Source organism: Plecotus auritus (genome assembly GCF_963455305.1).
Source record: "Plecotus auritus genome assembly, chromosome: 1".
NCBI classification, from domain to species: Eukaryota; Metazoa; Chordata; class Mammalia; order Chiroptera; family Vespertilionidae; genus Plecotus; species Plecotus auritus.
The window spans coordinates 103,165,280-103,180,940 of NC_137770.1; the positions used below are offsets into that span (position 1 = coordinate 103,165,280).

At 35.7% G+C, this 15,661-nt stretch overlaps 1 protein-coding gene across 2 annotated transcripts in view; it reads left to right on the forward strand.

The window, feature by feature from the left end:
- Window positions 1–11,118, forward strand: part of MPP7 (MAGUK p55 scaffold protein 7) — a 365,049-nt gene extending 353,931 nt beyond the window's left edge. For both annotated transcript variants that reach the window (XM_080671637.1, XM_080671638.1), the window contains 4 exons: window positions 3,454–3,547; window positions 5,037–5,145; window positions 6,398–6,541; window positions 8,059–11,118. In XM_080671637.1, coding sequence (XP_080527763.1) covers window positions 3,454–3,547; window positions 5,037–5,145; window positions 6,398–6,541; window positions 8,059–8,238 — 527 coding nt within the window. In that variant the 3' untranslated portion in view covers window positions 8,239–11,118. The remainder of the gene's footprint in view (window positions 1–3,453; window positions 3,548–5,036; window positions 5,146–6,397; window positions 6,542–8,058) is intronic.
- Window positions 11,119–15,661: the final 4,543 nt, after the last annotated feature.

Here is a 15,661-nt window from a genome sequence, read left to right on the forward strand (position 1 = left end):
CAGGAATGAACCATGACCTCCTGGTTCATAGGTCGATACTCAACCACTGAGCCACCATGGCTGGGCTTGAGTGTTTTTATTGTAGTTGATTTCTAGCTTCATGGCATTGTGATCTGAGAAGATGCTTGATACGATTTCATTCTTCTTGAAGTTGTAAAGACTTATTTTGTGTCCTAACATGTGGTCTATCTTTGAGAATGTCCTATGTACACTTGACAAGAATGTATATTCTGTAGCTTTGAAATGAAATGTTCTGTAAATGTCAATTAAATCTGTCTGATCTAGTATGTAATTTAGGGTCACTGTTTCCTTGTTGATTTTTTTGTTAGGAAGTAGGTGAGGAGTGAAGTAGGTGAGGAGTTCTAGTCATTCGCAAATCAATAAATGTGATACATTACATAAACAACATGAAAGTTAAAAATCATATAATCATATCAATAGATGCAGAAAAAGCATTTTATAGAATCCAGCAACAATTTTTGATAAAAACTTTCAGCGAAGTAGGAATAGGAGGATCATAACTCAACATGATAAAGGCCATATATGACAAACCTACAGCCAACATCATACTGTATGGGCAAAAACTAAAAGTGTTTCCCCTAAGAACAGGAACAAGACAGGAATGTCTGCTTTCACCACTCTTATTCAACATAGTACTAGAAGTCTTAGCCACAGCAATCAGACAAGAAGGAAAAATAAATGGCATCCAAATTGGAAAGGAGGAAGTGAAACTGTCATTATTCGCAGATGACATGATATTGTACATAGGAAACCCTAACTAGTCCACCAAAAAAACTACGATATTTAATAAATGAATTCAAAGTAGAAGGAATACAAAATTAGCATCCAGAAATCAATGAAATTTTTATACACTAATAATGAACTCTCAAAAAGAGAAACTAAAAAACAATCCCATTTACCATTGCAACAAAAAATCTATGACACCTAGAAATAAATTTAACCAAGGAGTAGAAGACCTATACTTGGAAAAATGCAGGACGTTGGAAAATTAAATAGAAGAAGATACAAAAAAGTGGAAAGCATATACCATGTTCATGTATTGGAAGTACTAGCTTCATTAAAATGTTCATACTACCCAAAGCAATCTATAGATTCAATGCAATCTCTATTAAAATACCAATGGCATATTTCACAGATACAGAACAAATACTTAGTAATTTATATGGAACCAAAAAGGAAGAAGAACAAAGTAGAAGGGATCACAAAATCAAATATCAAATAATACTACAAATCCATTGTAATCAAAACTGCCTGGCACTGGCACAAGAGCATGTATATAGATCAATGGAACAGAATAGAGAACCCAGAAATCGACTCAAGCTATTATGGTCAATTAATACTTGATAAAGAAGGAAGAGCATACAATGAAGTCAAGACAGTCTCTTCAATAAATGGTGTTGGGAAAATTGGATGGATACATGCAAAAAAATGAAACTAGACCACTAACTAATACCATATACAAGAATAAACTCAAAATGGATAAGAGACTTAAGTTGTAAACCCATAAAAATAGGCAGCAAAAGTTCAGACATCTCACGTAGCAGAATTTTCATTGATACATCACTGAGGGCAAGAGAAACAAAAGGAAAAAATAAACAAATGGGATTACATCAAACTAAAAAGCTCTGCACAGCAAAGAAACCATCAACAAAATAAAAAGGGAGCCCATTGTATGGGAGAATATATTTGCCAATGATATATCTGATAAGGGGTTAATTTTCAAAATATATAAAATACTCATACAACTTAATAAAAGACAGAAAATTCAATTAAAAAATGAGCAAAGGACCTGAATAGACACTTCTCCAAAGAGGACACACAAATGGCCAAGAGACATGAAAAGATGCTCAACATCATTAATCATCAGAGAGATGCAAATTAAAACTACAATGAGGTATCACCTCACACCTGCTAGAATGGCTACCATCAACAAACCAACAAATGACAAGTGTTGGCAAGGATGTGGAGAAAAGGGAGCCCTAATACAATGCTGGTGGGAATGCAGCTACAGTTTGTGGAGTTTCCTCAAAAATATAAAAATGGAACTGCCTTTTGACCCAACAATCCCACTTCTAGTAATATATGAAGAAACCCAAAACACTATTTCAAAAGAACATATGCACCCCTGTGTTCTAGCAGTGTCATTTGCAATCGTTAAGATCTGTAAAGAGTCCAAGTGCCCATCAGTAGATGAGTGGATAAAAAAGCTGAGATACATTTACACAATGGAACACTATGCAGCTGTAAAAAAGAAGGATCTCTTACCCTTTGAGACAGCATGGAAGTGCCTGGAGAGTATTATGCTAAGCAAAATAAGCCAGGCAGAGAAAGACAAGTATCACATGATCTCACTTTTATGTGGAATCTAAAGAACAAAATAAACTGATGAACAAAATGGATCCAGAGAAATGGAAGCATGGAACAGACTATGGAATTTCAGAAGGAAGGGGAGAGGGGTGGAAAGAGATTAACCAAAGAACTTTTATGCATAACCCATGGACATAGATAATAGTGCAGTGAAGGCCTGGGGGTGGAGCAGGAATGGTGTGGAGGGGGTCAAGAGAGTAAGAAAGGGGGAACACCTGGAATACTTTCAACAATAAAGATAAATATTTCAAAAAAGAAGAAGAAATAATGGTTAAATTCTTCCCCGTGCAGGTTGACTCTCCTTCACAATCTATCTGCTGTATTTAATTTTAGAGTGTTCACATAGTTGTTTTGGGTGCAGTTTTTAGTTGTAATCAGCAGGAATGTTTCAGTAGTCTGTTTTTCACTTGCCTTGTCAGCACTGCAACTCCTTAGGTTTTTTTGTTTCAAGTTAATCCTGTATTTTCCTACTCCATTATAATTAAGTAGAAAATAATTAACCAAAGTTATTGAAAGTTTGGAAGTTCAGTAGTATTCCAAGAAGATGTTTTTAGTTTTGCAAAGGAGGAATGAATAGCACATAGAAGTCTATGACTTCATCCAGTTAGTAAAATAAAACGATGATATATAGTATATGCTGGGTGTGAAAGATAGTAAAATAATTTCAGAGTTTATCCTATAACCTAATGGGCATTAGATTTGCTTCAATAAATAAAGACCAGTAAATAACAATAATAAGTATATTATTTGCAAGAATTATTTCTCAAGGGTGAAAATAGCATTTTTATTTAATCAACATATGAGTACCTTCAAAATAATAAATAATAGTACAGGCATAATACAATTTAATTTTGAATCCACCTTCAAATCAATATAATTTTAATATTAGTGGAAAATCTAAATTAATGGCATTTTACTATAGTTTATTAACTAATTTGCTTTTTTATAAGGTTTTAATCTTATTTAAGAAAACGACTTTAATTAAATACAGGATGTTTCTTTTTTAGTATTTTCTTTAGGGTGGCTGATGTAGACTTTTCTAAACTCTTCTTAATTAAATCACAGATACTACCAGAGCAAGAAGAAGCCAGGAGAGTGATGGTGTTGAATATATTTTCATTTCCAAGCATTTGTTTGAGACAGATGTGCAAAATAACAAGTAAGTGGACATTTTTTATAGTTTTGTGTTACTTGTTTTTTAAAAAATATGATTTTATTGACTTTTTATTATTTTTAATATTTTTTATTGATTTCAGGGAGGAAGGGAGAGAGAGATAGAAACATCAATGATGAGAGAGAATCATTGATTGGCTGCCTTTTGCACGCCCCCTACTGGGAATCGAGCCTGCAACCTGGACATGTGCCATTGACTGGAATCAAACCCGGGACCCTTCAGTCCACAGGCCGACGCTCTATCCACTGAGCCAAACCAGCTAGGGCTTTATTGATTTTTTTAGAGCGAAAGATAGGGGGAGAGGGAGAGAGAAACATCAATGAGAGAAACATCAATCAGCTGCCTCCTGCATGCCCCCTACTGGGGATCGAGCCTGCAACCCAGGCATGTGCCCTGACCAGGAAATGAACCAGTAACCTCTTAGTTCCTAGGTCAATGCTCACCCACTGAGCCACACCGGCTGGTTTGTGGACTGTTTTTCAGTATGTCCCTATATATCCAGTTTTAGACAATTGAGGGTTCCCTTCCATTTGAAATATATTTTAATTTTTATAATATTTGAAACCAATTAAAAGATGGTAATTTAGTTAGTACTTATTAGCAATCTTTGGTTGTAATTTTTTAATAGGCTAGAGTTGCTATGTTTCTGGTAAGATAAATGTATAGGAATTGTTTTGAATAACAGGGAAGCTTGCTCTAGTGTTATTATGGTCCTTTCCCCCTACTATTTGAATTTTAACATATAATTTGGATACAATTTTATTTTAAAAACTAACAGCTATGTAATAGATCCCTAGTTCCACAGTTTCCTATATATATACCTCTCTCTCTATATATTGGCTTTTCAAAAAATTGAAATAATGTTAATCATCTTGCTTGTAGCATATCCTCTAGCTAGCCCTACATGCCCTCTCCCCAGGTCTTCCATTTGCTTAAGCTTGAATTACTTTAGGGCACTAGAGAGAGCAATGTGTGTTTTAATACAGGAGTGTGGAATTTTATTGAAACATCAAAATGCTTTTTTCATGTTTGGCATAGCAATTATGTTTTTATAGCACATAATCGGCTGCCCTGGTTCCATTAGCCACCAACCAGTTCCTTCTCTGGTTCTAAAGCTGGTTATTCTGTAGTGCACAGTGAAATTTCAGTAGTTTCTATTGTTTGGCTTATTCACTGTTTTATTGCATTGCATTAGTTCTGAAAAAGAGGTGATGGAAAACATTAGTGTACTGCTGGACTAAAATACTTTTTGTCTGCTTAAGTGTAATACAAGCAAGTGTTACTGATTTGAAAAATGTAAAATAAAAGATTTTTTAAATTGACATTCCGGAGTACTTGGCTCTATTTATTTTATTAAACACAGTAAAAAATTTTCATGTTCAGCAAGAATATCTTTTACATATATGAATTATGTCTTGCTACATATATATATCGAATTCATAAATGATTCTGATGCATTTATAATTTTCTACAGGTTTATTGAATATGGTGAATATAAAAACAACTACTATGGCACAAGTATAGACTCAGTTCGGTCTGTCCTAGCTAAAAACAAAGTTTGCTTGTTGGATGTTCAACCTCATGTAAGTAAACAGTGAACTATTCACTACCCTTCCAGCCCATGTAATCTACTGTGCTTGATGCGAACATCTCACTACAAGGGTTTTGGTGAACTGAAAGCCCATATTATTGTTAGAAAGAGGAGTAAGAAAAGCCTCCAAATCTGTCTGCAAGTCTTGTTTATATTCAGTTTTTGCCAAGTCTCTTAGATTTTCTTTTCTATATTTTGTATTTTTTTTAAATGTTGCATTATATGTACTCTTATATGTTATCATAAATATCTATAATTTTAACAATGGCCATTTTGGTCCTAGGTTCTGTATATATCCTAGATTTGGGGTTTTGGTATAACTAGAGCTGTGGGGCATTTCACAGGAACTCCATGGCATGAGGCCCTATTGCAGCTGTCAGACAGGTCTCTGCCTGGCACCCTGGGAAGTCGCATGAACACTGTGGACTGAGGGTGCCAGTGGATGAAGCCATTCAATTGTCACACCATATAGCCTCCGGCAGAAACCTAACCCACAGCGCTTTCCTCATCACCAGGTGCCAGATTTTCACTTCAGGGATGACTGCACCCCAGGGTATAAAACCTCCAAGGATGGCCTGGAGAAGGCCTTTGCAACTCAATCAGGAGTCAGTAGGGCAGCTGACTCAGGCACCAGCGATGAATGGAACACACTATTGCTTGAGCAGAACCTTCCTGCTGGTGTCCTGGGACTAGGTGTTCCCAATTCCCTTGGTGTGGTTTAAACTCTACATTCTCAGGGCCTCACCAGCCTGTCTGTCCCCTGTCACTTATAGTGTAAGTAACAAAATATTTGCTGGAGGAGTGTTGACAAGCTTCACGGAAAGCAGGAGGCTTGCCCTTTTGGGGTACTTTGAAGAGTAGAAGGAAAGAGGAGAACCCATCCCTGAAGTCAGGAAGAGACTCAAATGGGATGGCTGGAAGACTTTTGTGTACAGAACGTTATCCAAGTCATAGGGGGCTTGATTTAAAAATCAGTTTGATGGTATTTCTAGCTGCTTCAGTTCAATATTAATTAGGGCATATTTCAAAACATTTTTGAAGGCAAGTTACATGCTTCATCATCTTTACAGGGGGATTTATTACATTTAATTGTCAACAACTGATTGAATAATATATTGAAAGATCGACTGACCTTGACTAGCAAATAATTTTAAGAAATTTTCTCCTTAGAAAATTTTGTTTTATTGTAAAAATTGCTCATGACATTATGGAGAAATATAAAAACAACCTTTCCTTCCTTGCAGACAGTGAAGCATTTAAGGACACTAGAATTTAAGCCCTATGTGATATTTATAAAGCCTCCATCGATAGAGCGTTTGAGGGAGACAAGAAAAAATGCAAAGATTATTTCAAGTAGAGATGACCAGGGTACTGCGAAGCCTTTTACAGTAAGTATGATGATGCTTTAGTGAAAATACATAAGCAGTAGTTAAAATCACATACACAGTAGCGACTCTCTTAGGAAAACTATAATAGATGAAGTGTGATCCAAAAATCTACAATATAGAATTGTATTTAGGTACAGGCATTTTGAGTGATTGTACTGTAATTGCTTTTTGTGTTTCCATGAATAGATCTTCATATTAAATTGACTCAAAACTATTTGGCATACTTATAAAATTTTTGTAGGCCATTTATATAAAAGTTAGACCAGTTGGTTTTCAGACTACTCTTATTTTTAAGGGGAAAAATACCAAACTGAATTACTATTAATCATTAATAATCTAGATGAAAATTTTAATAATTTGCCTTTTTTGTCTTCTTGCATATTTAGCATAATTAAGGAAAAAGCATAATTTTGGGCATAGGAGACTCATGTAATTATTCAATATTTGTATTTCCTATGAATGTTATTATAAATGGCAACTGCGATATGTGAATGACTACAATGATTTCTGGCAAGGCCTTTCATTTCCTTGTTTTTTGTTTCTATTTTTAAGATAATGTATTCTACCTTAGGATAAAAAGTAAAGAGCAAAGAAATTAAATGTTAAGAGCTTTTTTCCCCTCCCTCTCTTAACTTCCCCCTCCCTCATTTTTAAATTTAGTCTATATTAATTTGTACACTATAAATTGTGGTTACAAAAAACAGATTATACTTTTGATTCCCAGTATTTGATAAGTATCTTTTTACAAAATACTGGCAATACATATCCATGCTGAATAAGTATCATCATATGATATTACTGAGGGCTCTAGATTAACACTAAAGTTAAATTTTCTGTTGTGAAATATTCTGTGACATTGAAATGTGGACTTGAAATTTGTATGTTGCTGTGTAAAGAGTTATTGTACTATTTATAAACGTAAACGTTTCTCAGTGGAGATAATAAATGATAGCATAGTCCTAGGATTTAGCGCACATTTATGTATATGATTATATATAATCTTGAGTTACATAATTAACTAAAATATCTTCTGGGTCAAAAATGTGAGTATGATGGGCCTCTGACCCACTTCCAATGAAGCACAGGAAGGACTTGGTAACTATTATTTTATAAATGTATCCAACTCTGAAAAACTAGTTTATGCTCTAAATTCTTTGCAATTAATAAGCATAAATAATGCAGCATCAGAGTAAATGGTTCTTCCCATCCCTCCCTCATAACTATTTTGACACTGAGATATCCCTATAAGTTAGTGACTGATTACCCTGAACTTCAGGTAAGACAGAAGTTTTGACTCTTGTCAGGTCAGTTTAGGTACAAGCAAATCAGAGAAGCAATATTAGGAATTATGACTTCTGAAGAACTTGTAATTAAAAAGGGTAATTTTCTTTTCTGGCTGAGGTGAGAGAATGAACACAAAACAGCATTAGATAAGCCAGTGGTGGAATGTTTGCATTGATGTGAAGTGATGTAATTGTCTGGTTAACCACTTTAAAAAAAAATACTTCCTTTTGTAGGAAGAAGACTTTCAAGAAATGATTAAATCAGCACAGATAATGGAAAGTCAGTATGGTCATCTCTTTGACAAAATTATCGTTAATGATGATCTCACCATGGCATTCAAAGAACTAAAATCAACCTTTGACAAGTTGGAGACAGAGACTCATTGGGTCCCAGTGAGCTGGTTACATTCATAACTAAGGGAAATATCCATTGATTGTAGAGTAATGATTAGATCAGTAACCATTATGGTGGTAGGGTATTTTTAAAAAATCTATATCACGGTCATAGATGTGCAATCTTGGTTAAAACTGAATGTTGGTTTTGTTTGATCTTTTTATAGCCTTATTTCAAACACAATGTTTGAATATAAGATCCAATATTGAAATTTCAGTACTGTATTCTGAGCAGTTTTGAACTTTCTGTCTGTCTTTATATATAGCTCTGTCTCTAAGATGAGGTTGACCTTTTTAGAGACACATAACTAGAGAATAAATATTAGAGATCAGCTGGTCTCAAATATGGTCGCTGCCATCAAGTCTGTTCATTAGCACTTGCAAAGAATTAACTTAGCAGCCTTGAGCAGCTCCAAGCAGACAGGACAGCTTTGCTGGTTTTGGATAGATCATCATAGGGGTCCTCTTTGTATTCGAAAAGTGCAAGCTTTTTCTTATGGATATGCAGTACAGTAAGTCCTAGCTTAAGGTCATTGATAGTGGGTGTTTAATGACCTATAAGGAAACCAATTTTACCATAAGCTAATTGATATAAGCAGGAGTTAAGTTCCTATGGCATCTCATCAATGTTATAATGAAACTTATGTTGAACAAAACGACATTATTCGAGGACCAGTGTGTGCATTTAAAAATCATTCTTAAAAGAATTACTGAAAACCTGTCTTAGTGGCCTTCTTGATATAGCTTAAGAGGACTTATGAGTACATATCTGTACTCAATACATATTTAATAAGGGAAGATAGGGTTAAAATTTATTATATATGTAACCTAAAATCTTTCCTTACAGAATTGATCTTAAAATGTTTATATCTTGGTGCAAGAAATGATTACAAAAGGACATTTTTATTTGTATATCCTTAGGTAACATTTCTAGAGTCACCAAAAAGTGTTTTGTTTTTCTAATTGGCTTTGGATTTTCCCAATAAATTATAAGGATGTGATTCCTATTCGAAAAGCAGGGATTTGACATGTTTCTGGTATAGTTAAAGAAGATACAGTTAAAGACAAAAATGTTAAATATGCACAGTTTATCACCATATATTTAAATTGTACGAAGATGTACTTCAGAAAACTTGTCATGTATTGTTAATTTATTTCTTCATCCAAATAATTCTTAACACTGGCCAGATACCAGCCTAATCTTGCCATTTTTAAGAAGTTTAAGAAAGGCTGTTATAAATTTTTAGATGGAACCTCTTATTTTTCTTTTATACTACTGATCTCCAGCAAATAAATTATATAGCTCAAAATAGTAGAAATGTTCATAAGTTATATTAGAATATGTCCTGTCATTCTTCCATGCAGTCAGATCCTGCCAATCAAAAAATCTTTGCATCTGTGACTTTCAACCAGAAAAAAAAGAAAAGTTTTTGTTGATTTATAAAAGAGAATTTAGATGACATGTTTAAAGAAAAATAGAATGCAGTAAAATTTTATATATTTGTGAACTATATGAGGCATATTTTTTAATTATTAAATGGGGCTATTCATAAAATAAATTATATGTATAGATGGCATAACTTAAAATAGTAGTTTTATAAGTCAGGGTCAGCATTCCATGTAAATATTTGATCTTTATTCGTACACAGGTAGACCCACTAGTGTGTTATATGTGCACTGGACATTTGGTAGCATTATCCACTGGATTTCCTTCAGACATGTCAGATTTCATTTTAGAAACAGAGACAAAAAGTACTGTAATGATCCTGACACACACATCAACATATTTAGATAATCAGACTAAGTATCACTTAACAACATAATCCAAGCAATGATTTCTGTGTTTATTAACTAAATAGTAAGCAATATGCTTTTTAAAAAGAGGGGGAGGAATTGCCAAATCCAATCCTAAAGCCATACTTAAAATTGTGTGCTAGTCAAGTCTTACTTAAATGGTTTGACTATTGATGAAAATATGCTATACAAAGAGTAATGGGAAATATATGATAATTTTGGCAATCATATAAATGATTTGGCAATTCAAATTCTTTTTTTCTGAAATATATACATGGATTTTTTTTTTTTTTTATTTGCAGATAACTGCCTCAGTTCTTTACTGTGGGGGTAGAGATAGTGTAAGATGGTAGAGACGGAATCCTTTTTCTTCTGGGGACTGGAGGTGTTATAAAAATGTAACTGTCCAAACCTTTCTCCCTTTTTAGACTAGAGCTAAATAATATTTTGAAAATAGTGTAAAGGGGGGTACTTTGAGAAATCTTTTATCAGGTAGAGTACATGGTCTGGCAGGTGAAGTTTACATGGCCACTTGATGCTTACAAGGATATGGTTACAATTCAATGAGGCAGTGCCAGCTCCAAGAGCTGGTTGATAACTGTCACAAAGGTTCTTGATTCTGTACTGTCTGCACCCCAAACTCCTCCAGCAAGGAAGAGATGGGCTGTGCACCTCACTGTATTAGTTCTTTAAGTCACCTGCTCCCAAGACAGAGTGTCAGCCACTGTTTGAGAGAAGAGGAATGTTTTTTAAATCCATATATTTAATCCAAGATCAAGAAGAAATTTGTATATTCCCATGATTAACAAATGAGAGTCAGTTAAAAATAAAGAGGTGGAATTGAAATATAATATTTTACCATTATTTTACCTACCAATATAGATGTTTTTGATTCTTTAAGGCTGACATTCCTGGTATTATGTGTATATATCTAAATGATAATAATTTAAAATTGACAAACATGGAAACTTCTCAGATTTACAAAACTATGTTGTTAAAAGATTCCTGAAGATAGATTTTTATTATTTATTTTCTTTTTGACTAGTAAAAATTTATAAATAAATGTAATGGAAAACCTTCGATCTTAATAAAGTATCTTCAAATTATGTGTCTACTTTCTTGAAAATAGTTTTTTCACTTGGAGATTACACTGTTTCCAATGGTAGAACAAATTCTGTTCTTTACTGATATCTAGTGATTTATTTGAACTTGCTATGTCTAAAATTAAATTTCATATTTGTTTCAGACATTTAGTTGGGTTCACCAAGCTTTTTGAGAGATGAAATTCACTAGTCTTGCTCTTACAGTGCTGTGGAGAAATGAGTGGGATGCTCTATCCAGGCTGCCATGGTGGTAATACTAGTACCCCTCCCCCTCTCTTCCTTATAGGCAAAAAGCTAAACTAATCCTGCTATGCATATGAATGCTTATACAGTGATGCAGTAAAGAGCATAATTGTTGAGTTTTTGCCTATTACTAGCTTCCCAACCTTGAGAAAATCATTTAATCTCTCTAGTCCTTGTTTTCTCATTAGAAAAATGGAGATAATAATAGTGCTTACCTCATGGGATTGTTGTAGGCATGAAATGAAACAGCTGATCCATGTAAAGTACAGGAACCAAACTTGGAATTGAAGTATTCACTGTGAGCTCCTGTTTTATAATGATCATTTTCACATAACATAATTAAAAAATAGCTATACAAATATTCTCGTTACCCTACCTAAATAGTTTCCCTATTAGTTAAGTCACTGGAAGCTTCCTAATAAATAATTTCTATTATAAGCTTTATTGTTTTTAAAAAATTCCATTACTCCAAGTGTTACATCAGAAAATCATTAGGTAATCCTCAATATGAAAGTGATCCAATTTTTACTTTTTGCCTCTGGTATGCAGTATAGTTGATATCAATTTGAAAGAAATGTCTCATCATTGTATTAATGTTCTTTCATTTGCTACCACTCTTTTCAAATGCTTGCTCAGTTACTTAACCTGCAGGGCTAGAAATATATTTCTTTTATAACATTTGTCATATATACATACATCTATCTACACAGGCCTAATCACTACCAGAACAAATTGTACTTATTAATCATCGCACATCTGTACAATTTCCATACACTATCTCATTTAATCCTCACAACTACTTTATATAGAAGACGTCTTCATATTTTACAGTTGAGAAAACTGAGATGTGGGGTTAAGTCCCTTGCCCAAGGTGACATAGGTAACATGTAGTAGAATCAGAGTTGAATCATGTCTGGCTTCCTCCAACTCCATGCTGTTTTCACTGCATTGTGCATCCTGGTGTTGCTCTAACTTGAGGCAAAGCTGGAAACAGGCTAAGACTTGGTAATCAGGGGTGTGACTGTTCATCTTTTATATATATGCTAGAGGCCCAGTGCATGAAATTTGTGCACGGGGGGTGGTGTCCCTCAGCCCAATCTGGGACCCCTCGGGGGATGTCCGATGTCCCAGGGATCGGTCCTAAACCGGCAGTCGGACATCCCTCTCACAATCCGGACTGCTGGCTCCTAACCACTCCCCTGCCTGCCTGCCTGATTGCCCCTAACCACTCTGCCTGCCAGCCTGATAGCCCCCTAACCTAGCTCCCCTGCCAGCCTGATTGTTGCCTAACTGCTCCCCTGTCTGCATGATCATCCCCAACTGCCCTCCCCTGCGGGCCCGATTGCCCCCAACTGCCTTCCCCTGCAGGGCTGAGGGGACTGGGGACTCCAGCTGGATGAGGTGGGGCTGAGGGGACTGGGGGACTGAGGCTGGATGAGGCTGGATGCTGCTAGGACTGGGTGCCACCATCTTCTGAGGGTGTGGCAGTCAATTAGCATATTACCTCTTTATTGGCTGTGGGCACTGCCATTTGTGAGGGTGTGGTCAATTAGCATATTCCCTCTTTATTAGATAGGAGTAGAGGCCCGGTGCACAAAAATTCGTGCACTCGGCGGGGGGGGGGGGGGTCCCCTCAGCCCGGCCTGCACCCTCTCACAGTCTGGAAGCCCTTAGGGGATTTCCCTAAGCTGCAGTCTGGCCTCCCTCTGTGGGAGGTGACTGGGAGGGCCAATCAGGGGACTGCGCCGGCCAGCAAGCAGCTGGCCCTGCCCCCCCCCCATCACCCCTCCTCCGCCGCTGGTTGCCACCACCCCGATCACCATCCCCTCCCTCTGCCCACTGGCACACACCTTGGCTTGCCTGGCGCCACCTGCTCGCCAGCTCCCCCGCCACCCCGCACCAGCCGTTTGGTCGATTTGCATATTATGCTTTTATTATATAGGATAATGCATATGGACACTTTAAATAATTATAAAGGCAGTGTTTATTAAAATACATTTCATTTTCAAAGTTGAGTTATCAGCTGTTAAAGTGTATATACATTTTAAACTATACTCATATATAGTTTACAATGTTTCCTCAGAACACTATTGCATTGATCAGCCATAGCTTGATGTATCTATGCCTGTATGAGTGGGTTAATCTTCAAACAGTGGCTATTACAAGAAGCACACAAACACTAGCAGAATATACAATTTTCTGTTTGGTCTTCCTGAGTCCCAGTCCTTAGTGATGAATCATGACTGGCCTAAGTCAATTATGACAATATTCTCTTTGCTGTGATTGAGCTGAGTTGGTCATGCTACTACCCCATTCTGGGTAATATCTGTTAAGGATCTATGAGAAAGACTTGTTTCCCTGATTTAAACAAACATCTGCTTGAAGTGAAAATCTCTTATGTCCCTGTCCTGATCCTTCCAGTTTGAGATGCTTCAGTTATGTTGTGATGCTTGCCAAAATGACAGCCATAATCCTAGCCCTAAACCAGTGGATGATAAAAGCCAATCTATGGAGGATGGCCAAGTAGAAAAAGGTAAAGATTCTAAATCTATAATAATATTGAACTGCTATAAAATTCCTGGGACTGCTTCCTCTGCTGAATAAACAATAAATGTTTTTATGCACTGTTATTGGTGGGGATATAAATTGGTGCAGCCACTAAGGAAAACAGTATGGTGGTCCTCAAAAAATTAAAAATAGAGCTACCATAGGCTCCAGCCATTCCACTTCTGGTTATATATCCAAAGGAAAAAAAAATCACTCTGTCAAAGAGGTATCTGCATCCCCATGTTCATTGCAGCATTATTCACAATAGGCAAGACATGGAAACATGAATAAAGAGATAGTATTCACCCATTAAAAAAGAGAAATCCTTTTGTGGCAACATGGATGGACCTTGAGGGCATTATGCGAAGTGAAACAGAAAGACAAATGCTGTGTATTCTCACATATGGAACCTAAAAATGCCAACTCATAGAAATAGAGAGTAGAATGATGGTTATCAGGGGCTAGGTGGGGGAAATGGAGAGATGTTGGTCAAAGGGTACAAACTTCCAGTTAGAAGGTAAGTTTTGATGTACAGCATGGTGACTATAGTTAATACTGTATTATATACTTGAAAATTGCTAAGAGAGTATGGTATTATCTCTCTATCTCTCTATCTCTCTCTCTCTCTCTCTCACACACACACACACACACACACACACACAATTATATGAGGTGATGGAGGTGTTAACTAACTTTATTGTAATTTTGCAATATATACATGTATCAAATCACACTTTATCCCTTAACTTACATATGTTATATGTCAATTATATATCAGTAAAGCTGCAAAAAATGTTTTGCTAGTTTAAGTCACTGTCTGGCTATATACTTTCTGCTGGAAGCACTCCTAATGGAAGGCCATATTCAAGAGCAACTCAGACTATCCCAATATCTACTTTCACTTACCAAAGGTTGCCTTTTCCTTCAGCTGTCATATGCCATGCCTTGACACACTGGTTGAACTTTAAAACATTCTGGAACCTGTAAGGTGGACCAAAGATGAATGTTTAAGGAAAAAAGTTATATAGCATGAAGTAATGACTTAAGAAAACATGTTGCTATTAGGAATCTATTGATACCAAAACAACTGAGGAAGGAAGAGGGAAGGAAACAATACAAATGTACTTAAATATAAGTTAAATTATATATTTTTTTTAATTTGAAGGCAGTACCTGTGGGGTTAAAGTAAATACAAAGAGGAATTACAAGAGAATCCATTAAATGAGATGATACAAATACGATGATAGAAACAGGACTAAAAGGATCTTCTATTACAGATTTAAGTGGCATATCCTCATGTATTAAAAAACAATTTTCACCTACATCAAAAATTGAAGCTAATCATATACTTCCAGAAGAGAAACATTTAAAGTAAGAGGATTGTCAACAATAAGCCAGGCAGATGCAAATATAGAGAAAGTATAGAGTACAATAATAATATCAAAGTTGAACTCAATATTCATAAATTGGGTCAAAAGTCATACTTCAATAATCGATGGTTATTAGCTGCAAAAGGAAGCATATTGAAGCCATACAGCAAAAATGAGAAATCTCATCAACAAAACCACATTACTTGGTAATCTTGACAACACTTGTTTTAGACCTTGTTGTTCTGTATGGTTGTTCTGTAATTTAATTGTAATTTTGATGTGGTCATGATAGGAGAGGAGCACAGCCTTTTCATACTGCTCCATATTGACCAGAAGTTCTGGACAGAGCATTCTTTCCATGGCTGTAAAATTTGACCTTCAATGTTT